We start from the raw sequence: 23,893 nt of genomic DNA on the forward strand, positions 1-23,893 counted from the left end.
AAGAGTTGTAAAAGATTTGGGAAATAGTTATAGAGAGAAGACAGGTCGACCAAGGGCATAATGGTCATTTTAAATATATGAGTGCATTGTTTCATTGTTTCCTTGTATACTAGGCTCAAAAGTTTGGTTGTGGATTCTTAATAACAACAAAAACCAAAATTAACATGGCCACATGCTATTAAATTCTTCAGGTGGACCCCACTTTCCACTCAACCTTCCCTATCTTCATTAAATGCATTACTTAATTGTTATTATTATTTTTTCAATAAATACTTTTAACTAGAAAAATTATCTTTTTGATAATTTTTTAATTCAAATGTTCGCCTAATTAAAAATACTATGGTAACATACATTTATATATGACAATTCTATTATTTCCTTAAGAAACATTATTTTATTTATTAACTATTTCATGTAAAGAAGATTTTATTTAAAAAAAAATAGTGATAGTTTATGTAGATTTACATTCAGATGTTCTTATATTATTATCAATTGATATCATTTTATACAAAGTTCTCATTAAATTGCAATTTCAATTGGAATACTTTATAAAATTAGGAAAAAATTATTTAAGAATAAAATATAATTTCAAGTCCCCTTTTTTGTTATACAATATTGAAATTTGTTCAAATTGTATAATAAGTATCCCCTCTCTAAAATATGATTTGAGAATATCTGAAGTAAAACTTAAGACAATTAATTTGTGGAATTTTTTTCTTTTAAAAATTATTAGATATTAGGAAGTATGAGAAGTATCGTCATACAAGATTATGAGGGTGTTTGGCTAAGCTTATAAGCTGGTCAAACTAGCTTATAAGCACTTTTCGGCTTATCTACGCGTTTGGTAAAGTTAAAAGTGCTTATAAGTCAAAAATAAGCCAAAAGCCATAAGCTGGTCACCCCCAACTTATAAATTTTTAGCTTATAAGCACTTTAAGTTTGACCAAATTTTTTATTATTTTATCCTTAAAATATTCTTTTTTAGAACAAAACTATTACATCGATATTCACTACTTCAAGTACTATTTCAACCTAACCTCCCCTCTCTTCAAGTCTGCAATGTCCATTGACTATTTAAGATAAGCAAATTCTTTATTCCTTTGCATATTTATATCTATGTGATTGTGTATTAATCTTTGAACTGTATGTAATAAATGAGGACATATCAAATTTTTGGTGTGTTGCTTCTAAATGTTGTGGTGATAAAGACAGTGTTTGTTTCTCTTCAAATATTTTGTCCTATTTAGGTTTATTTTTTACTGAGAAACTTTTATCAATTTATTAATTATTATAACTTATGATTATATGCTTATCATAAAATAAATAATATTTATCATAAAAATTATCTTATCTAAGCACAATTGTATTTAAAATAAAATGACAAATAGAATATTTTGTATTTGGATCGATTTGGAATCTAAAATTTTGAATAAATTACGCCCTTATAAGTATAAACACTTCTAAGGTTATTTAAGTCATTTTAACAGAAAAAGAGCTTATCAGCACTTTTTTTTTATCAAATACAGCAACAGTTTATTATCAATTTCAGCACTTGTATCCAAACATGTAACTGCTTATTTATTAAATCAGTTTCAGCACTTAAAAGTGCTTTTCAATACCTAATGCTTATCAGCTACTTCATATCAGCTAATCCAAACGGCCTCTATACTTCTCCCTATATGATCGAAGTTAGTTGGGTACTTCCTCTGTTCAATAAGAATTCAACATTATATAAATTTCAAAATACAGAAATATACAATTAATTATTTTAAAAATCTCAACAAATAACTATTGTGATGAAAATTGTATTATACCCTAAATAGTATCTCATTCATATCAAATGGAACTAAAATAAACTACAATATTTCAATTTAAGGTCAATTTGATTAGTATTTAGAGTGATCGAAAGATTAATTTATTTTTAATATTATGTCATTAAACTAGAACAAAATACAAATATTTTTGTTAAAAATTCTTAATAACTAAAATCACGATTATTATTTCAAAGAACCAAAAAAAAAAATACCTTTTCATCAACTATTTGGGAATAAAATTAATATGTTTAATTATTCTATTTTTGATTAGTATAAAAAGAAAAAAGTAATACATGAACACAACTGAAAATACTAAAAGAAACAAACTATATATTTTTCAATTTAAACAATGAGAAAAATACATCACGACTTATTTTTCAACTGGCTTTTTATTCATTATTTTATAGTAATTAATTTTAAGTTTGATGGTGCAAAAATATTTTAAAATAAAAAAGTGTAGATCCTACGTAGAGTTAATTTAAACTGTACTTGAATTATTATCTAATCATTGTATAATAAAGTATCAAACTTCGACAAGTATTACAAAGTGATTGGTATAGTAATATGGTTTCATAAAAATTAAAATGTATATAATGTAAAAGATAAATAATAATAGAGGTAATCGTGGTTCTATTAGTTATTACACAAAAGCCTATTCTCTTTGTTCTTTCCCTAAAGGCGCAGAAAGTGTGTAATTAGTAATAGACCAAGAAATATTAAAAGGAAGAAAACAAGAAGAATGATAAAAAATAATTGGGCCCGTGCATCACACGGGTACATCATCTAGTTGTAAAACAGAAGACAACGAATTCGTTTATTATTTATCAAAAAACCCTAGGCAACAAAAAACGCTAAAATCGTCTTCTAAATCTCACGATTCAGCCACAATTTTCCATCCTCAAACAAAGCTAAATTATTCAGATGAGTGAGAGTTCTCGTCCCTGCAAAAATTGTCACAAGAGGACTATAGCTAAAGATGAAGAAACATGGAATCTCGTCTGCAAATCATGTGGAATAGTCCAAGATTTCGATAATTACGACCCTCAAATTGGTGGAATAACTGGTGCAGTTGGAACTTACGTACGTCACGGATCTGCTGGTTCAGGTTCTGTTTATAATTACAAAGAATCCAAAGATTATCATGCCAAAATTTTAATTGATGATTTAATGTCCCAATTAGGATTGTCCAATAAATCCAGTGATGTTAGAGGAATGTTGTATGAGATTACTGAAGGTGAATTCGGTCAAGGTAGATGGTTTGAAGTATGTATTGGTGCATGTGCTTATGTTTTAATGAGGAAAGATAGTAAGCCTATTAGTATTGTTAAAGTTGCTGAGATAGTGAAATGTGATATTTATGAATTAGGTCGAATGGTTTATAGGGCTGTCGATTTTCTTGATATAAAGTTGCCTGAATTTGATATTGTTAATTCTTTCGAGCATTATATTAAAGAAGCCCCGATTTTTAGTGGGGTTGAGGAGGATATTAAAGGAAGGATGTTGAAACAAGGTGTGTTTTTGGTGCAATGTTTGGTTAAGTGGTACGTGACGACGGGGAGGAGACCGTTGCCCGTAGTGGCAGCGGTTTTGGTGTTTGCTGCGCAGTTGAATCAAGTTGACTTGACGATTGAGGATGTCGCGGAGGAGTTACAAGTAGCGGTTGTTACTTGTAAGTTGAGGTATAAGGAGCTTTTGGAAAGGCTTGTGAAGGTTGCTCGAGGTTTGCCGTGGGGTGAGGATGTTACGGTTAAGAATATTATGAAGCACGCGCCGTTTGTTATTCAATACATGGAGTTGAAGTCAATGTCGAAGAATAGTGATAAAAGGAAGAGTTTTAACGATGTTGGAGTTGATCTTGATTACCTGATTGATGATTTTTTGAGCAATGGAAATGTTGTTGACATAAAAAGTGATTTGCAATATTTTCAGATGGACCCGAGTTTGAGTATTGAAATTCCGAATAGATTCCAGATTTCCCAAGAGTGTTTGGCGATGATTTATACAAAGATTAAGAATCAAGTTTCTGTACTGGAGTCTGCAAATAGCAGATATAGTAAAGAAAGGGAAACGAAGAGTACCTATGACTGGTGGCAGGGCGAATCGGAAATGAGCAAAAAGCTTTTAGTGAAGCAAATACTGGAGAAGGATGTGGGATTGAGTACTACGCCTCCTTCGTTTGATAGAGGTTGCTCGGCAAATGAAAGGAGAAAAGCAAAAATAAAGGCTGCAAAGTGTCGAATCCATAAGACAATGTATCCTTCGGATGCTGGTTCGATTGATAAGATTGAACAATGTCCCGTTGAACATGTAAATGGTGGAAAGAAAAGGAGAAGGAAAATGAAAGTTGATGTTGATTGGGAAGATTTCATTATTGAAACCCTTCTCCTTCATCAGGTAGAAGAAGAGGAGATAGAGAAGGGGTATTATAAAGCGCTGTTGGACTTGCATGTTTTCAACTATTGAAGATATAACTGGTCAGTTTAGACCATAATTTTGATTTATGTAAACAACATTCACAGACAAAAAACTTGACCTTTCTTTTTGACTGATTCCGCGAGAGAATAGGAGCTATTTTTGTTAAACTTTTCGCTCTGTAAATTTGCATGAATTCCATAATTTGATATAAAAGGGGGAAGTATAGTAGTTGAATATAAATGAACAAATTATGTTTCTTCTGTGTCTATCTTGATTTTCTGCTCTCTTAACTCCATCATGTCATCTATGCCGTATATTTTCTTTGTATTCTCTGTATATGTTCTGACTTTAATAACTCTGGCTTTTCCTTTCTTTTCTGGGAAGAGAAGTTCTGTTTCTCCCAGTAAACCATTGGACATTTGTATAAAGACAGTCTTGGCTTTTTAATGCTTCTATAAGAGAAAGAGCTAAGAAGGGGATCTTTGATTTACTAAAGGAAGCAAATGCTGAATTGTTCATCACTATATGCTGAGTTTTTATACACCCCACCCTAGTTCGTGTATATATAAGTATCTTCCGACTAACTTGTGCAGCATTGAATAAATGTGTCAATACTTGAATTATCTAAAGCTTGAGCTAGTTCTGATTGATGGTTGAAACCATCTTTCCTACTTTGATTTGGGAAATTGTCAAATAATTGACTGGCACTTTTGATAACTAATAAATAAGTTTACTCCAGTTATTCTTTTTGTTAAGATTTTAAATTAAAAAAAAATAAAACTTGATATAGTTGGAAATATTAAAACCAGGAAGGGTTTGAGGAGGAGGTAGTTTAAAATTTCATTATTAAGTGTATAGATTTTGAGTCATTTTCTTTTGTTTTCTTGTCACAACCTTGACATGAATAGCAACTTTGCTCAAATTATATTTAAAGTTAGTTTTAAGCAAGTATATTTTCTTAAACAACCTCAATACATTTTCTTCTCTTGAATCAGCTTACTTCCTAATAGTCAATTAATTAAAAATATGAAAAGATTGAATACTCATTGTGTGTTTGAAATGAGTATCTGTTACATCAAAACATTGCTATGTATTCTCCTTGCCTCAGAATATGTGATATGTCATGTATACTTGCGCTGATTCATGGTCATCCTGATTAAATTCTCAAGGTATATCAAATTCGTATTACTTCCTGAGTGCTGAGATGTAGAGCAAGGGGATACCAGGCATCAGGATGATGCAACGTGTAAGGAATTGCGATAAAGTAGTTCTAAACTGGAGGTAGAATTCCCTGCATAACAGAGTCTGGTATCACATAGAATTGAAATGTGACTCCACTCACATAAATCGTTGTGTATACTGGTTGTTTAACACCAGCTTTTAGCAGACCTGACTCGCTCTATGCTGGGACATGACATCTTCATACCATGTAACCTTAGCAGCATGAGTTGACTCCTCCATTATTCTAAACTGTGAATGTAAATACATCATCAGTCCAAGTCTTTACTCTGATAATGAGCTTGGCTTGCCAGTTGTGATTTGGTTTATTCCTTCCATAGTCCCACAGTTGAACATGCCCAACAAGATGCTACTGTTTTTGAAAGAGTTAGTTATGGAGTTAGAGAATATACACATTTAGTTAGATTTTGGTAAAGGTAAAAGTAGCTAAGTTAAATGAGAGATTCTTTTCTTGCTAAAATACAGCATATCTGTCTTAAATTGCATTACTGTTCTGTTTCTCCTCCAACCGGTGTTATAAAAACTACAGTACCATTTCTGTACTTGAATGATGTTGATGTTTATGAATTTTAATAAGGCGGGGCTGTATTTCCGTCATGACAAGCTTAAAACTCATTCGTTTGATCAGCAACTTTATCGATACCACGATTGTGAAGCTAGAGTCCCATCATTGTGAAAAAATAAACAGATTTTACATTCTCTTTTGTTTTGTTTTGTTTTGCGTTTTCTAGTGTTAGCTTTGTCGACACACCCATAATAAGCTATGAGCACCGCTCATGTTTCTCAGACATCAATGCCCTCATTCAAGATAGGTAATGCAGCTAGCTAGAGAAGCCCACATCAAGAACTTTACAATGAAAATTCAAAGCCACTGTTTGGAAGGGATGGTAATATATATGTTTTATTCTTATTTGAAAAGTTGTGGATGATAAATCTCTTGATATCTTCAAAGTGACTGAGGTACTTATTGTTATAGACTCACTCACTTCCCGAAAGTACTTCCTAGGACCTGTTAGGGTATGAACTGTAGCTGTGCCTGTTGCACTATTAAACTTCATATATATTAGTGTTGCTTTTGTAATTTCTGTTGAGCTTGCTGTTTTCCACTGTTTTTTACATGAGTAAAGATAATTAGGTTTTATCATATCTCAAAATGATTTGGTCTATTTTATTTGTCTGTAGCAGCCATTCTCCTGCCTTATTCGGAGCAGTTTTTTCCATAAGCTTATGCCTCTACTAAATAGAAGCCACTATTTGATCGTGAAAAAGATCTCTTACTATAACTGGTTGCTTCAAGCACCTGCAATAACCAGTGCATAGGTATTGATTTTCATGCAAAATTTCTTAGTGTCAAAATCTGTTTAAAGCTCCCACTGCCATGAATTTGTATTTAGTCGATCCTTAATCTGTTGCTAGCTCTGAACTAACCTTCCACTTGCCAGTATGTCTTAACCTGAGTATCGGCAAGATAAGTATCTCACAGTCAACAGGTTATCAAAAAAAAGAAAAGAAAAGAAAAGAAAGAAAAGTATCGCGTAGTCAACATGCCCTTAGGGCTTTGGTCTAGTGGTAAGAGCGCATCATGTGATGTATGGGTTAGGCGCATATCATGGGTTCCAACCCTGCCGTAGATAGCCTGGTATTTAAGTGGAGAAGGGTAGAGGGGCGAGTTCATTGTCTGCCTGGTTTTGAACCGGTGCGCCACTAGCTCCCGGTGATTTCTCAATTATCCAAAAAACAAAAAATAAAGAAAAGGAAGAAGTATCTCACTTTCAATATACAGTCATGTCCTTCAAATTTCTGAGTTTTGTCATAGGATTTGGAAGCATGCATAAGAATAGATTTTTGTTGTCGAGTTGCAATTATTCATTTTAATCTTTATTTTTATTATCAATAGAAGGTTAACCTAAGCGTTCGGAGCCTGGGTGGAAATCGGGAAAAAAGAGAGTAAATTCTTGTTAGTCCTAAGTTTCTGGAGTAAATATCTTATGTATGCTCTCATCTTTCGTTGTTCATTTCAGGAGAGATTGACTGTTCCATACGCTATGTTGCATATAATATGTTGATTTTTAAGCCTCTGTGCTGCCATTATGTTCGTTTTGAGACCCTGTATTTTTATTTCTCTCGAGTCTCATTATAGTTTCTCTAGATAAGCTAGTCAAAGCCAGTTTTGGTTCTAGTGTTTCACTTTTCATTTGAAGTTCTCTTGCTGATTGATATGAAATTTTTTCCGCTGAGTTGGTGACACATACTTTGGCATAGCAGAGAACTAGTATCTATTTGTTTCTGTAATTTGCTTTATTAGATTTAAAATGGGCGGCATTTGCTTTTTATCCCCAAAAAAAAAAAATGGGCGGCATTTGCTAGAATACGACAGTTTCTGTGGAGATAATGACAAAGTAAGTGTTTTCTTACTGATCACTTTTCTGTAGGCTGTAGCATGAGATATTTTGGTTTTTCTTGATTTCGATAAGATGAGAGATCATTATCAAATAGATTTTTATAGGATAACAGATTTTGGTTTCTTGTTTTAATTCATAGCTGTAGTATGATTAATTATGCTGATTTAATCCTTAGCTGTAGTATGATTATTTCTGTTATCAAGTGTTTGAAGCATCTGCAATGATCAACACCAGTTATTTTTTTAGCTTTAGTTATTCAGCAAGCACGATTTTAGTTTGACAAATTGTTTGTCAACGGCAGGATGCATGACGAGAATGAACGATAAGAATATCTCTTCCTCCTTTTAGCAAGGTTACCTTATGCTGAAATAATTCGTTACTTTCTGTTTATATCTAGAATTCTTCTTTCACTTTGTGTAACTTTATGTGATTTTCAGCTCAAAGACTGGACAGAAATGAATGTTGCATGGTAATACAGGATGTCTCTTTCATCATTCCTTTCTTGAAAAAGCATCTAAAGACAAATTCTTATTTGGCTCAACGTGGAGCTGACCGACAAACAGGTTCAGGCGTAGGAAGGAAGCAAACATTACAGAAAAACATATAAATCTAAAGATATGCCAGGTTGTTGGTGGATCAGAAGATAGGCTTTCTCCCCTTACTGTCCAGCGGCAAAAGCCTCAACTGGGAAAGTTTTCGTGATTCCAGCGAGACTCTTGAAGTGAATCTTGCCAGTAGGAGTATCCACTGTGATGTCACCGACTGGCGGCCATAGCATCAGCTCCTTAGCCTTAACTCCCTTGAGTTTCTTGATCCGCTTCTTCTCAACGTATCCTGTTATTTCGGTACCATAACTCACCAGTTTACTTATCATCTTGAAGTTATGCTCAACTTTTTTCTGCTGCAGGATCCACATGTATCCGGTGGTTTTAGCGAATCCGACTTCGATTACTTCAGCTAGAGGGAGAAGCCCTGCTGGAAGTTCATATTCTTCAAGAAGGGAAAGCGCCATTTTCAAACCTTCCTCATGACCCTTCTTCACAATTGCTCCTTCCTTTTCTGCCATGGATTTCCTCACTTTTAAGTTCTTTAGGAATTGATTTTTCTTGCTGTTTTTGGTTATCTGTTTGAGGGAAAACTGAATTTATAAAATGGTGATTGTATGTAAGAGACAAAACTTAATGGAGAAATCAAAGATATGAACATTGTATTAGCCACCAAAGCTGCTGGTTTTTACTTCTTGCCGGTGCATTGTTCCAAGAATAAGATGCCAATTCCAGTTCAATTTATATAGGTTTGTTCATGGATTTGTGACATAGTTAAACCATGAAAATTAAGGGTCCCTTGGATTATAAAAGTAGACCCCCCACTTAAGGGTGGGGCCCATTGGTCAATAAAGTAGGAGCAGTATCATGAGGTCTCGGGTTTAAATTTTAGAGGAAGAAAAAAATGTTAGGTGATTTTTTCTCATTTGCCTAAACCTTGGTAAGCAGAGTTACTTGCTATATATGCTGGTGGGAGGTAGTAGATACCGGGTGGAATAATTGAGGTGTATGCAAGATGGTCCAGACATTATTGTCATTAAGGAGAAAAATAGTATACCCAACTTAAATATTAATGTCATGTTGGTTAGTTAGAATTAGTTAATTTGAGGGGGGAAGAGGGGGAGGGAATTTAAAAAGGGTGATACGACTCAAGTTTGTAATAGCAATATTACCAAAAACATTTGCAGCCTATGAGACGTAATTTAGAATCACATCTTGAATTTATCTCTGATAACCAATATAATGACTTATTAAGAATTATGGTCTTTCATTAGCATTAATTTTGAGCAAATATCATTTGTAGCCGGTCGGTGCAAACTATTATCATCTCCTAGTCATGAGTTGATCTATACAATTTATAACCCCAAACAAATTATAATGACTAGCCTAAATATGAGATTAGAGGAACTCTCCCGGTACCTATCCTCCATTTTTCTATAATATTGATTCAGAATCAATCAAATCTCCCGAATATAACTTAAACCCACAGATCAATCCGTTTATAGCCAACAACAATAAATTAGTTAAAAGCTTGAATTTGCTTCAGTAACATTCTAGGGCTGCACTTTCAGTTAGTAGAAAAAGGTCCACTAATTCATACATCTTATATGATGATATATATTCAGGTCTTGGTTGAGATCCAAAAAAATGGAAGTCAAACCAATCTGGAATTTTCTAAAATGGACCACAAGCTTACACCAAGAATGCAAGTTTCATATGTGGTCACACTCTCACCTCTCTAGCTGGAAACCAGACATTTTATTTCAGCTGGCAATGATTTTCATGTTCATGGTCTATATTGTTTTTTTTAAACCCCTCCCAAATTAGGAGAATCTATAGTGTTTCCACACTTCCCCTCTACTGTGACTCGAACCCAAGACCTAACGGTCGTAGGTAGAGGTACTTTTACCAATTGAGCAAGCCTCACTTATCTATGTTCATGGTCTATATATTTGAAACTTTTACTACTTTAAGTCTTACCTCGGCAACATATATAGTTGTTTGTTGGTCTGAGACTTTAATGGCCTTTTAATTTCTACATTTTGTGGTCACTGGTCATGGAAATCATTTAACTTCTACATGTAGAATTTAGAAAAATCAAAATTAAAAGAGAACAACCGGTAGAGAGTTCAATACTTCAATATATTTCAGCATTTTGGGAAGTGAACAATTATGCGCGAGCTTGTTGTATGAGTTGTTTTCATATCTGCATCTGTTTTAATGCAGAAATAACAACAAATCCGTCAGCCAGGTTCACTTTATATATACAAAATTTGTACATTGTAGAACGGTCTATACACTTTGGATATACAAAAGCGTTCGGGATACATTAATGATATATTATGGATACATTGCAAGAATACACTCTATATATAAATGTTATGCAATGTATATACGAAATAGACTGCCACTATACAAAAAATATACTAAAATAGACTGTCACTATACAATTTATATACAATAGACTGTCACTATACAAAAATATACTAAATAGACTGCTACTATCCAATTTATATACACTAGATTGTCATTATACAAAATATATACAAAATAGACTGTCACCATACAAAATATATACTAAATAGACTGTCATTATACAAAATAGACTGTCACTATACAAAAAATATATAAAATAGACATTTCGTGCTATTAGATGTAATATGTTTGGGCCGAAGGGCCATTTCGTGTAAGTAAGAAAAAACATGGGTTATTAAAATTTTGAGGGGCTATAGAGGGTAGTTATTTTAGTAGCTGAAGCGAATAAGCTCATGTTAAGTTTTACGCAATATTTTACTCAATTTTCTAACTAAAATAAAAATGAAATAGACAGATAAAAAAAACTTTTCATTGATCCAATTGTAACCACCCCCAAAAAAAAAGTTTTAAGAAGTCTTGAATTGATTGTGATTTTCCATTTAACATATTTAACCAATCACATTTGACCAAAATAAAGTTTGGACGACGTGGGACAAGACTATAGTCAATCTTGACCAAATTATCCATTTTGACACCTTTCGACCTTTTAAACAACTTATATAACGTATGTGGAAAAATAGAGAATAAAGACTTAGGTTATTAGATGTTGAATCTTCTTGGTTTCTTCAGGTCTTTAATTTTTTTATTTTTAATCTCTTTGATGAATTTTCTGTTTCCGTAAATGCTGATACGATTATTGGTGACCCTTAATTGTGCTATTGTTTCATCAAAATTTATTTTTGTTGTTGAATTTATTTGGAAAAGAAATTGAGCGTCCGAGCTAAACTTTAGTAAGATTCCACTAATATACCCTTGATTTTTCTATAGATGAGTGAAAATAGGAGGAACTTCTATTTCTTTTCCATTAAACAAAAAGAAAATAAAAGGATTAATTTTATCAATTAAGTAAAAATTAAAAAAAAGAAAAATGTAACCACAGAAATACCAAAAGAACATGATAACCTCACAATAATAACTGAAAATGCAAAATATAAACCATCCTCTCAATTACAAATTTCATCACTTTCCTCTAAATAAAAATACAGGAACTCTCCTTGTAGATTTTATTAACTTTTATCATTTGCAATCTAGAGCAAGAAAAAAGAAAAATGACAAAATCAGGTGCAATTATTCTAATTGCCAGTGCTATTTGTTTGTTTTCCCTAATCGGGATAACTCAGGCTCAAGCTCAGGCTCAGTTTCATGTGGAAGGAAAAGTTTATTGTGATTTTTGCCGTGCTCTCTTCGAAAACCGGCTCAGTAAGCCAATGCCAGGTATTTATTATTTTTCTTTTTTCTATTTTATATGTAAACAGTTTTTTAAAAGTTATGAAAACTGAAAATAATAAAATAAAAAAAGAATGATGTTTTATTCTTTGTTTTTTTTTGTTTTTAATTTTATAGTGCAACTTAGATAGGAGGATTTTTTTAGAATCAAGCTTATTATTATGCATCTAAAAGGAAAAAATAAAATAAAATTTCGAACCTGGAGACAGAACAACAATAAAAGTAATACTCCCTCCGCTCCACAATAAGTGATTTTTTGGCTCTTTTTTTGTGGTCCAAAATAAATGATTTTTTCAGATTTCAAGAATGAATTAATTATTTTTTTCCCACATTGTCCTTGGAGTAAATAGTGAAAAGAGCTAATTAATGTTAAAAAGTGAATTTCTTAATCTGTGTGAAAAGAGCCAAAAAATCACTTATTGTGGACATGAGGAAGTAATAGATACAGAAGTTGCCATTAATAAGGTAGGGTCATCGATCAAATCATCTCATAATTTGTGACGTTAATTAGTAAGTGGCTAAAAGAGGCGGATGGAGCATGAATTTAATGAGCTCAGCTAAATTCAACATATATTTTAAACGCAGACTATAGATATATATATATGTAAAAATTTACTAATATTCAGCAACACTAATTTATTTCAAAATTTTAAAAGTATAACGAGTTCAATAATAAAAACTTAAAAAATTAAATCCATAAAGATTAAATCTTGAATCTTGTAAAAGTATTTACATGCATGTATGCAGGCGCAGAGGTGCGGTTGCAATGCAGAAACAGCACAGACGACAGTGTCACCTTGACGGTTGAGGGTCAAACCGACAAGAACGGCGTTTACAGCCTCCTCGTGGAACGCGACCACGAGGATGAGATCTGCGAGATGATACTAATGAAGAGCAGCAAGGAAGATTGCTCTGAGATCCCAAATGAAGGCCATGCAAAAGAATCTGCAAGAATTACTATCACTAGCAATAATGGCATGGCTGAGACGATTCGTCACGCTAACCCTTTATTTTTTGTGAAGAAAGAAGCTGCCCCTGAGTGTGCTGAAGTCTTTAAAGAACTTGAATTGTTGCCTGAAGAAATTGATCAAGCTTAAGTTTACTGAATTAATTAACAATTTCCCCATGTTAATTTTTTTTTAATGTAATTGTTAATATAACATATAAATTATTTCTAGGACTTGCACATATGCACGTTCTAAGAGAAGATTTTAGTATATGTTGTTTTAATGTCAATTTGGATCCGGAGTTATATGCCTTAACATTGTAGATTGAGAGCTTTAATGTGTAGAGATCTCAATTTATGTAATACAAAAGCAAACGAAATAATAAAATTTTGTATGTTAACTTCCCTTTTAAATGTTGTAATATTAGTTTTTTTTAAAACACAAAATACATTGGATTGGTTTATGTTCGATCTACTACATCTATCATTTTGACTGATACAATTATTTCTACTACATCTTAAGCTTGCGATCCACATGATTGATTAGGATATAATCATGGGACATTATGAATAATTTATAAGTAGATTAATTATTTCCTATTCCATGTCAAATAATAATGATTTTGACAAAATAAATGTGTTAACAAAAAGATTAAAGTTTATGAAAAACAAGAAACATTTTTTTTTTCAAATTCTCTTTAACTTCAATTAACAACAACAACAACATACCCAGTCTTATCCCACACCGTGGAGTCTGGGAAGGGTAGTGTGTACGCAGACCTTACCCCTACCTTGTAAGGATAGAGAGGCTATTTCCAATAGACCCTCGGCTCAGGAAAGCATAAGCACTACACTAATAGAAATTAATTAAGTGAATATTAATTAAGTGAGATGTCTACAGGAGATAAAAAGATTGTCTAGATAAATATTCTCATGATTGACACTATTAAATATCTTTCTTAAATTTTCTTTCTTTCAATTCTCCTCATGACCGGCAGTCTTCTCGGTTAGAACTCGTTGCACAGGGTTTGCCTAGCACGATTTACATCTTTTATGTAGTCTGTGAGATATTGCACAGTGAACAAGTTATCCAGTTCGCAACCGAAGAATCCTAGGGATTTTTCAGAAAAAAATAAATATCTTTCTTAAGAGACGGGGAAAATTGAAATATGGATAACAAGACAGTCTATAGATACATACGTACAATCTACAAAGAGAAGTCAGCATGCAAATATTTCTTCTTTCAACTAAATTTTTTTAATTTCCAAATAAATTAATTAATTCGCATGCACTACAGTCTACATGACAAATAGTAATCAAGAAGATTGACTATCGGAGGTGACGTTCCTCCTCCTCTTGGCCGGAAAAAGATGCCGGAATTCATCTTGCTCCGCCGCATGCCACTCCTTCACGGCCAACATCCGGCTATCATCAAAGTCAAGCTCATGAATCCCATAATTATTAGAATTAGTTTCAAAGAAGCAACTACCCGATAACCCTAATATCCCGGCCGCACCACCGCTAGGCGGCGGCGGCAGCTTATTTTTCCGGCGGCCAGCACCGACGTCGACGTTCCGGAGGGCACCACCGGCCGTCCAATATCTTTGACAACCTTTGCAAAACTGTCTTGGTTGGTTAACATTATAGTTATTGAAATAACAAAACTTGGTTTCTATACTTTTACATCTAGGGCAAGGAATAATCTTGTCTGGCCTTTTATTCTCAAGTTGATCATAATCATCATCATTTTTGCTTGATATTTGATCATTTTCTTCTTCTTTTTCTTTCACTTCTATTGTTGTTCCAAACAACTTGATGCCCGGCGTCCTTATTACCATAAGAGAAAACAGGACAAACTTTCCGTAAAGACTTAACGAGAGGCTGAATTCAAATACACTCAAAATCCACAAAAAAAGAAGTGAACGCTTTGCTGAGGAACAAAGTTTGCGCTTAGAAAAGAAATATAGGTGTGGGTTAGGACTTTCTTGAACTTCAGCCAGTTTCCCTAAATTAATTTCTTGGTTGTTTTTATATATATAATATATATATATATATATATATATATATATATATATATATATGGGAAGAGAGATGTATGTGCATTCACTTGAAAAGGAAAAAAAATTGCAAAAGAAGTTTGAGCAATTATTATAAATCTATATATAGTATTTATTATAATTTTGATAAAATTTTATATGTAAATTTATATTATACATAAAAAATACTAGTAATTCAGATAAACAGTAATTGGCATAAAATGTTGAAGCTGAACTTTTTGTCCACATCATTACTCCACGTCATCTTGTTGCACTAAAGTCTCTCCTTGTAGTGGGCCCAGAAAGAGGTAGGTTGCCTACTCAATAGTATATTTTTCCAAAAGTGGCTAATAAGCTATCATAAAGATAAGGGATGAAGGAAATATTTTGTTTTAATATCAAATCAAATTAATTAGCTTTAATCTAAAGATTTCACGAGGACTGAGATTATGTTGATAAACTTTACACATCATAGTTTTAATATCTTAATCCTCAAGAGGGAAGCTCCAAAATTAGTACTCCCTCCATTTCAATTTAGATGAAATAGTTTGACTCGATACGGAATTTAAGAAAAAATAAGAAGATTTTTGAAACTTGTGGTCTTAAAAGTTTAAGGGGTAAAAATTTTGTGGGGTCATGATATTTGTGTGGTTATAAAAGATTCTTATTAAGGATAAAATTGGTAAAATGAAGAGTTTAAAATTGAATTATTTAAATGTGTCATTTATTGTGGAACAGATTAAAAAGAAAAGTACCTCATCTAATTTGAAACGGAGGGAGTATTAACTAATTTAAGTTTTACGCACCGATGCTTTAAATTATTACAATAACAACAATAACAAATCCAATATAGTCTCACAAGTAGGGTTTAGGAAAGGAAGATAGTACGCAAACCTTACTCCTATAGTAAATGTAGAGAGTTTGTTTCCAGTAGACCCTCGACACGAAGAAAAATAAGAAAAAATACTTTTAAAAAATGGCATAATTAATTTAATTTAACCAGTTTATTATGTTAGCCATCTTCTTTGTAGGTGATGCAGAAATTTACTTGCAATATAAAAATACACATTTACATAAAATTTGAACTCCTTATTACTATATGTACGTGAGATTTATTGTATACTGACAATATAAAAATGCATTTAAACTATTCAGTGTTTTTACCCAATTATACTATATTAGAAACTTAATTACCTATCTTCTCTATATTTTGTAGTTTTTAATAAGTATTTAGGTTTTTCTTACAAATTATGTAGATTGCTCCTTAAAATGCTCCCACCCCATTATTAGTGTCTTCAATTAAGATATTCAATTACATCATTTTCTTTTTTTCCCCTCTCCTCTTCTCTCTCCTTTTCCTTTTTACATCAAAATCCCTTAATTTATGCTTAGAATCTCCATCTTCATTTTTCCACCATTGCCGATAACTTTATATTATTAAAAAAATCATCAATTGTATCGTTCTTTTGCTAGGAGATTGGATAACACTGAAAATGAAGAAATATTCAGGAATTGTATAATAATTGTATGATAACTGTATCATAATTGTATTTGAATTATATCAGATACATCAATGCCTAAAACATAATTGTATCATATTTGTCTCACAATTGTATCTGACTTGTATATGACACATTAATACCCAAAATAATACCCGATACAATACTAATAAATTAATATATATTTGTGTTACAAATTGTGAAATTCGTCACGAACTCATAACTGCTCGTAACAATATACAATGAATATACAAATATCATACATTTATAATACAATTCATTCAACAATTATGATACATATACAATTATAATATATTCGTGATACATTTCTGAAAAATTGTGATACAATTATGTTCTTTATATTCTTCAAGTTTCAATCACAACTCTACACTAAAAATCTAATAGAATCATACTATAATTATATTAGTATTATATCAAGTATTATTTTGGGTATTGATGTATCATATACAAGTCACATACAATAAAGATTTTCGAAAGAAAGAAAACAAGATTCAAAACTTACCCACAACTTGATTCTAGAGAAGTATTCTGAATTTCGTCTGCAATGTATCAATAAGAAAGAGAAATTTTGGGTGATTAGTAAGAAAGAGAAAAATTGGGTTTGAAAAGCTTTGGAAAGGGGAAAAGGGAAAGAATCGATAATTTTGGGGGATAACAGTGGATATAAGAAATTAAGAGAGATTTTGGGTGATTATTAAGAGAGAAAATATTTTTTAAATCCTTTGGAAAAGGAACATAATCTTAAATGTAGGGATTATCGGAAATGGGGGCGGGTGTCATGTAAATGATAGGCTAAATTTAAGGGATCTTGATTTTTTTTTCTTTTTTATGATTTTGTATATAACTTGTAAATATAGATATATAAAGTAATTAACAAGGAACCTAAATAAAGGTGATAAATAAGTTTCTATTATAGTATAGCTAGGTAAAAATCCCTTTAATTAGTTGTATAACAGGCTTCTTATTGTCTTTTTCAAGTTATCAACGCACTCAATTCTTACTACAAACAATTACGCGCAATTAGCTTTTAAATGAATTAAAAGTGTAAAAAATATTTACATGCATACTTTAATAAAACCAGTCCTATTTTTTTTGTTCCTTAAAAGAAAATAAAATAAATCTTGAGTTTACCTTCACCTGTGAAAATCAATAAGATAACTGGAGTTAGAGAAAACCATATAGAGAAAGGTTTTTCTCTCTTAATAAAGAGAAAGGTTCTTTTTCTCGAGAAAAGTTAGTAAGTAGTCGAACATGTTAAGTTATATTCTAAAGTTTCAATGATGACAATGTTCACTTACCTTAGTTTACAGGAATCGAAATCATCAAAAGGAAAGAATACTAATGAGAAGCTGTCAAAAGATGTGATTGCTGAATTAATGGACAAGAAGAAGGAATCAAATTTTAGCACATCCATTCGGCCTCAATCAAAGGAAATCAGATTACAAATCAAGGAGCTATTGCCAACAAATATTCAATATCCTTAATTAAGCTCAATCGTAGGCTTGAATGTCTCCTCAATGTAAGCATGTGACAAGGAAAGTCACGATCGAATCTGGTCCCTCCCAAGAGCAGGATTCGAAAAGGCACCCCTTGGGTCAAATCCCTTTGAAGATTTCGTGCCCCTATTTTCAGTCAAGGCTCAATGGCTCTCTTCTCTCCTATAAGAAGTCTGCTAAGATCAAATGGAAGATTTGCGCAACTACACACATTATTTTCTAAATCTCTCTACTTCTTCGCCCAAACACTGTAATCCTCAATTTATCAATGTCTCAAAAGATAGGAAAAATTAGAATACAAAAGAGAGTTGTGTCATTATTCAAAATTTATTGTTGCTATACTTCGTTGGTGGTGAACGAATCAAAACCATCTGTATTGTAATACTTTCAAGATCTAAAGGGAACCCTTGTGATCCAAGAAAAATTGGATGTAAGTACCACACCGATACCGAACCAGTATAAAATCGCTGTGTGTTATTCTCTCTACATTTACTATTATCTTATATTCTGCTCTTAATTTAGTCAACTAAAATCATCGTTAGTCGACTATTTTTTTAATAGACCACAATCCACCCCTCTCTTGTACCTTCAATTGGTATCGGAGTAAGGCTCACAATCTCTGCGTAACAGCTGGTGAGAGAAAGATCATGGGATTTAACACTGTTATTGGTGCACTATTTTAAGAAGGAACCTCTCAGGTTCGACCTCCTTATTTCAACGGACAATATTTTTCTCATTGGAAAGTGCGTATGGAAACATACACGATGTCATATGACATTAAAGTTTGGCGTGTGATAAAAAAGAAAAATCTTTCAATCCTACCAAAGAAGGATGCAAATGGTCAAGTCATCATATCAACTGATCCTCTTGACTTAGATGACTACACTGATGGACAAGCTGCTGTCATAACTGTAAATGCCAAAGTAAAAAATCTACTGTACAATGCTATCAGTGGAGAAGAGTATAAAAATATATCAAGTTGTGAAACAACCAAAGAAATATGAGACAAACTGGAGGTCACGTACGAAGGAACCAACAAAGTAAAAGAAAAAAGGATCAATCTTTTCGTTCGAGACTACGAGCTATTTCAAATGAAGGATGGAGAATCAGTGGAAGAGATGTTCTCCAAGTTCAGTAAAATTCTTGGAGATCTAAAGTCTTTTGGCAGACCTGTCAAAAGTGGTGAACAGGTTAGAAAAATTCTCAGGAGTTTACCTACTATTTGGCAGCCAAAAGTCATCGCTTTAGAATATCAGGATCTTGACAAAATTTTCTATGATGAACTCAGAGGTGATCTAATTGTTTTTGAGAAAACTCACTTGGATAGACAAATTCAAGAAAAGAAGAAAACTGTTGCCTTTAAGGCAACTGTGGCTGAACTAGAAAATGAAGAAGAAGAAGGAGGAAAACAAGATGAAAACATTGCCATGCTCTCTCAAATTGTAACAAGCATGATGAGGAAAAACAGAAATAGCAGAAGAGGGAAGCCTGACTTTAGGAAAGGAAGGATAAACAATGAAACTGATAAAAATGATGGAAGGTGCTACGAATGTGGAAAGTTTGGTCATATTCAAGCTGATTGTCCTGAACCAAAGAAGAAACTCAGCAGAAACATGCAAAAGAAGAAATCCTTCGGAGCATGGAGTAATGAAAAAGAGTCTAATTATGAGGAAGTTTCTAATATATGTTTCACGGCTATAAATGAAAATGAAGATTCAGGGGAGCTTGGACTAATGGCAGATGGAGATGATGAGGAAGACAACTCAAGAGAACTTGGCCTTATGGCAGACGAAGGAACTAGTGAGGTACGTCTTCCCACATGCCCTAATTGTTATGAACTTCAAGAATTTGTTGATATTGCTCTTGCAGATATCGAAAAAATTGTGAATGAACTTAGAAAGATCAAGAGAGAAAAGAAAGACTGGGCCTTGAAACTGGAAGTATGTGAAATTGAGCGTGATATGCTACAGGATGAAGTTAATGAGCTTCAACTTCAATTGAATGGATTGCAAAAATCCACCAGTCACAGCTCAGTCAAATCAAATCAGACTACTCATCACAAACAAAAATTTCTTGCTTGTTCCTTTTTTGGTAAAAATTACCATAATACTAACCAATGCAGGAACATAATTAGAGCAAAAAAAGGTTCTGGAAACTCTACTAGTCCACCATATTTTTATTGTGGTAAAAGGGGTCATACCTCTAATCGTTGCAGGTTCAAGGATAGCAGGAGATGGGTCTGGAGACCTAAATCTTCAAATCAAGCTAACACTCAGCATTCTAACCATTCAGGACCCAAGCAGGCTTGGGTACCTAAAAACAAGTAACTTTGTTTTGCAGGAACACCGCAAGAAGAATCGAAAAAGAAAATGGTATCTTGACAGCGCGTGTTCCAGACATATGATTGGTGACAAATAATTTTTCAAATCAGTCACCAAACTAGATGGAGGAACAATTACATTTGGAGACAAATCCAAAGGAAATGTAATTGGTGTTGGAAAAGTTCCTCTGAGCTCAACATGTGATGTAGATGAAGTCTACCTGGTTGATGAACTCGGCTATAATCTTCTCAGCATTAGTCAATTATGTGACAATGACTATGAGGTCCATTTTAAGAAACATGGCTGGTTTATAGAAGATGAATCAGGTAAAATCATTCTTTCTGGCAATAGAGACAAAAATGTCTACATTATTAGCAATTTAGATAATCTTGGAGATCAAATTTGTCTTACTTCCATGATTGATGATCCCTGGGTCTGGCATAGAAAACTTGGTCATGCCAGAATGCATACTATTCAAAAGCTTTCTAAACATGATGTTGTAATCGGTCTTCCAAAACTAGATTTTTCAAAGGATCATATCTGTGATGCATGTCAACTAGGAAAATAAACTCGCTCTTCTTTCAAAATTAAAAACATTGTTTCCACCTCCAAACCTCTTTAATTATTGCATATGGATTTATTTGGTCCAACTAGAACTGCTAGCATAGGTGGTAGGAAATATGCTTTTATCATTGTAGATGATTTCTCTAGATTTACCTGGGTTATGTTTCTAAGTCACAAAGATGATGCTCTAAAGATTTTTGAAGTTTTCTGTAAGAAAGTTCAATGAGAAAAGAGATACTACATATCTACTATCAGGAGTGATCATGGAGGAGAATTTGAAAGCAGAGCTTTTGAAAATTTTTGCAACGATTAAGGAATCTATCACAACTTCTCTTCACCAAGATCACCGCAGCAAAATGGAGTAGTATAGCGTAAAAATAGAACTTTACAAGACATGGCAAGAACTATGATTGTGGAAAATTCCTTACCTCATCACTTCTGGGAAGAAGCTGTGAGTACAAAATGCCACATCATCAACAGGTATTTGATTCGACCAATCCTCAAAAAGACTCCTTATGAACTATGGAACGGTAATAAATCCAATATCAGCTACTTTCACCCTTTTGGATGCAAATGCTTTATCCACAATAATAGAAAGGACAATTTAGGTAAGTTTGATCCTAAGAGTGATGAAGGTATATTTCTTGGATACTCTCCTTTAAGTAGAGCATATAGAGTTTACAATAAAAGAACTTTATGCATCGAAGAATCAATTCATGTTGTTTTTGTTGATACTAACCCTCGCCCAAGGAATGAAAATATTTCTGAAGATGAGGAAATCTCTTTTGTCCCTAAATCTGTTATTGTAGGAAAGGATCATCAAAGTGAGCCAGCTGTTCAACAGACTCAACCAGCTAAAGAGCCCGTAGAAAATCTCGAACTATCTCCAACAGATCAATCGACTAATGTAGAAAGAGAACCTTCCTCAAACACTCCAAATGAATAGAAAAGTGAACCTGGCTATCCTCACAAATTCATTATAAGAGATCCACATGAAGGAATCACTACAAGAAGGTCACAGAAGAACAAATCTCATGTGGCTCTTATTTCTCAACTTGAGCCAAAGAAAGTGGATGAAGCTCTCAAAGATACTCACTGGATAAGTGCTATGAAAGAGGAACTAGATCAATTTGAAAGAAATAAAGTATGGGAATTAGTTCCAAGACCTTCAAACTCATCCATCATTGGAACTAAGTGGGTATTCAGAAATAAATTGAATAAATCAGGTCAAGTAGTTCGAAATAAAGCAAGATTGGTTGCTCAAGGATACTCTCAGCAAGAAGGAATCGACTATGATAAAACCTTTGCACCTGTAGCAAGATTCGAATCCATATGAATATTACTTGCTTTCGCTGCTCACAAAGGATTCAATCTATTTCAAATGGATGTTAAAAGTGCGTTCCTAAATGGCCACATCTCTGAAGAAGTATATGTGAAGAAACCACCAGGATTTGCAAACGTCACCTTTCCTGATCATGTATACAAGCTGACTAAAGCTTTGTATGGTCTCAAACAAGCTCCTCATGCCTGGTATGAAAGGTTAAGCTCTTTTCTTCTAAATCAAGGGTTCAAAAGAGGTAATATCGATACAACCCTTTTTATTAAGCATTCTAGTTCAGGTAATCATATTACTCAAATTTATGTTGATGATATTATTTTTGGTAGTCCTAACTCTGTTCTAAGAATTTGCTCTTTCCATGAAAGGAGAATTTGAAATAAGCATGATGGGAGAACTGGCATTCTTTCTCGGACTTCAAATCAAACAGTCGCCTAAAGGGATTTTCATTAGCCAAACCAAGTACACTAAGGAGCTTATCAAAAAGTTTGGCATAAAAAATGCTAAGTCAATCAGCACTCCAATGAGTCCAACAACAATGCTCGATGAAGACAACAATGGAAAAAAGGTTGATGAAACCATGTATAGAGCAATGATTGGATCCTTATTATATCTCACTGCTAGTCGATCAGATATTATGTTCAGTGCATGAAAGTGTGCAAGATATCAGTCGGCTCCTAAGGAATCCTATCTCACTGCTGTTAAAAAAATTATCAGATATCTAATTGGTACCTCTAAGCTAGGATTATGGTATGATCGTTCTAACAATTTTGCTCTAAGAGTCTTTTTAGATGCAGATTTTGCAGGTGACAATATTGATAGAAAAAGCACAAGTGGCACGTGTCAACTCTTGGGAAATGCATTAGTATCTTGGCATAGCAAGAAACAAAATTGTGTTGCCCTATCAACGACTGAAGCAGGATATTTAGCTGTTGGAAGCTGCTGTACACAAGTTCTATGGATTATGCATCAACTTCTCAATTATGATTTATCTCTTACCTCTACTCCTATATTTTGTGATAATACCAGTGCTATTTGTTTATCAAAAAATTCTGTGCATCATTCTAGAGCAAAGCATATAGAAATTAAGCATCATTTTATCCATGATCATGTTGCTAAAGGTGATATTGTTTCAGCATTTATTAGTACTGATTCTCAACTTGCTGATATTTTTACAAAACCACTTTTGGAAGACAGATTTTGTTTTCTTCGAAAAACGATTGTCATTGTGCCAAATTTGTAAAATAAATCTTTTACCGTGTTCTAAAATATGTTATTTTCTTAAGTATGTGTGGTTTAATTAATTTTCCTGTAAGTGTAATAATTGCTTCTTCTTCAGTACCACCAATCAGTCTCTTCAGAAGCATCACTTCCTTTTGAACCCGCATTTTCTTTAACCAAAGCGACCCTTCGTTTCTCCCAAAAAGTACCGATAAAAACCCTTCCTTCCCTGTTACTCTCTCCATTCTCATCAAAGCAAACACTCTCACCATGGCC

The 23,893-nt window shown here is 33.1% G+C and overlaps 4 protein-coding genes across 13 annotated transcripts; 3 read left to right on the plus strand and 1 right to left on the minus strand.

The window, feature by feature from the left end:
- Positions 1-2,574: 2,574 nt before the first annotated feature.
- LOC104110101 (plant-specific TFIIB-related protein PTF2-like) lies at positions 2,575-9,092 on the plus strand. Of its 10 annotated transcripts, XR_004510475.2 has the most exons (4): positions 2,575-4,288; positions 6,651-6,788; positions 8,172-8,222; positions 8,308-9,092. XR_004510475.2 is itself a non-coding variant. In XM_009619524.4 (2 exons), the coding sequence occupies exon 1, from the start codon at positions 2,736-2,738 to the stop codon at positions 4,275-4,277; it is 1,542 nt and encodes a 513-aa protein (XP_009617819.1). In that variant the 5' UTR covers positions 2,575-2,735; the 3' UTR covers positions 4,278-4,288; positions 6,651-9,092. The 10 variants fall into 10 exon arrangements, 5 of the variants coding, with proteins under 5 accessions (XP_009617819.1, XP_009617818.1, XP_009617820.1 ...); XR_004510473.2 differs by having other exon boundaries at positions 6,651-8,222; XR_004510474.2 differs by having other exon boundaries at positions 8,172-9,092.
- Positions 9,093-11,902: 2,810 nt separating this feature from the next.
- Positions 11,903-13,537, plus strand: LOC104110103 (pollen allergen Sal k 5.0101). The gene is made up of 2 exons (XM_009619529.4): positions 11,903-12,165; positions 12,925-13,537. The coding sequence occupies exons 1-2, from the start codon at positions 12,000-12,002 to the stop codon at positions 13,272-13,274; spliced, it is 516 nt and encodes a 171-aa protein (XP_009617824.1). The 5' UTR covers positions 11,903-11,999; the 3' UTR covers positions 13,275-13,537.
- Positions 13,538-14,439: 902 nt separating this feature from the next.
- On the minus strand, positions 14,440-14,961 carry LOC104110104 (dof zinc finger protein DOF1.5-like). The gene has a single exon (XM_009619530.4). It carries the CDS (start codon positions 14,959-14,961, stop codon positions 14,440-14,442), a length of 522 nt encoding a protein of 173 aa, XP_009617825.1.
- A 4,305-nt stretch (positions 14,962-19,266) lies between these two features.
- Positions 19,267-21,064, plus strand: LOC117280020 (uncharacterized). The gene is made up of 3 exons (XM_033659678.2): positions 19,267-20,266; positions 20,391-20,498; positions 20,607-21,064. The coding sequence occupies exons 1-3, from the start codon at positions 19,267-19,269 to the stop codon at positions 21,062-21,064; spliced, it is 1,566 nt and encodes a 521-aa protein (XP_033515569.2).
- Positions 21,065-23,893: the final 2,829 nt, after the last annotated feature.

The sequence above is a fragment of the Nicotiana tomentosiformis genome, chromosome 9 (assembly GCF_000390325.3).
Source record: "Nicotiana tomentosiformis chromosome 9, ASM39032v3, whole genome shotgun sequence".
Taxonomy (NCBI): domain Eukaryota; kingdom Viridiplantae; phylum Streptophyta; class Magnoliopsida; order Solanales; family Solanaceae; genus Nicotiana; species Nicotiana tomentosiformis.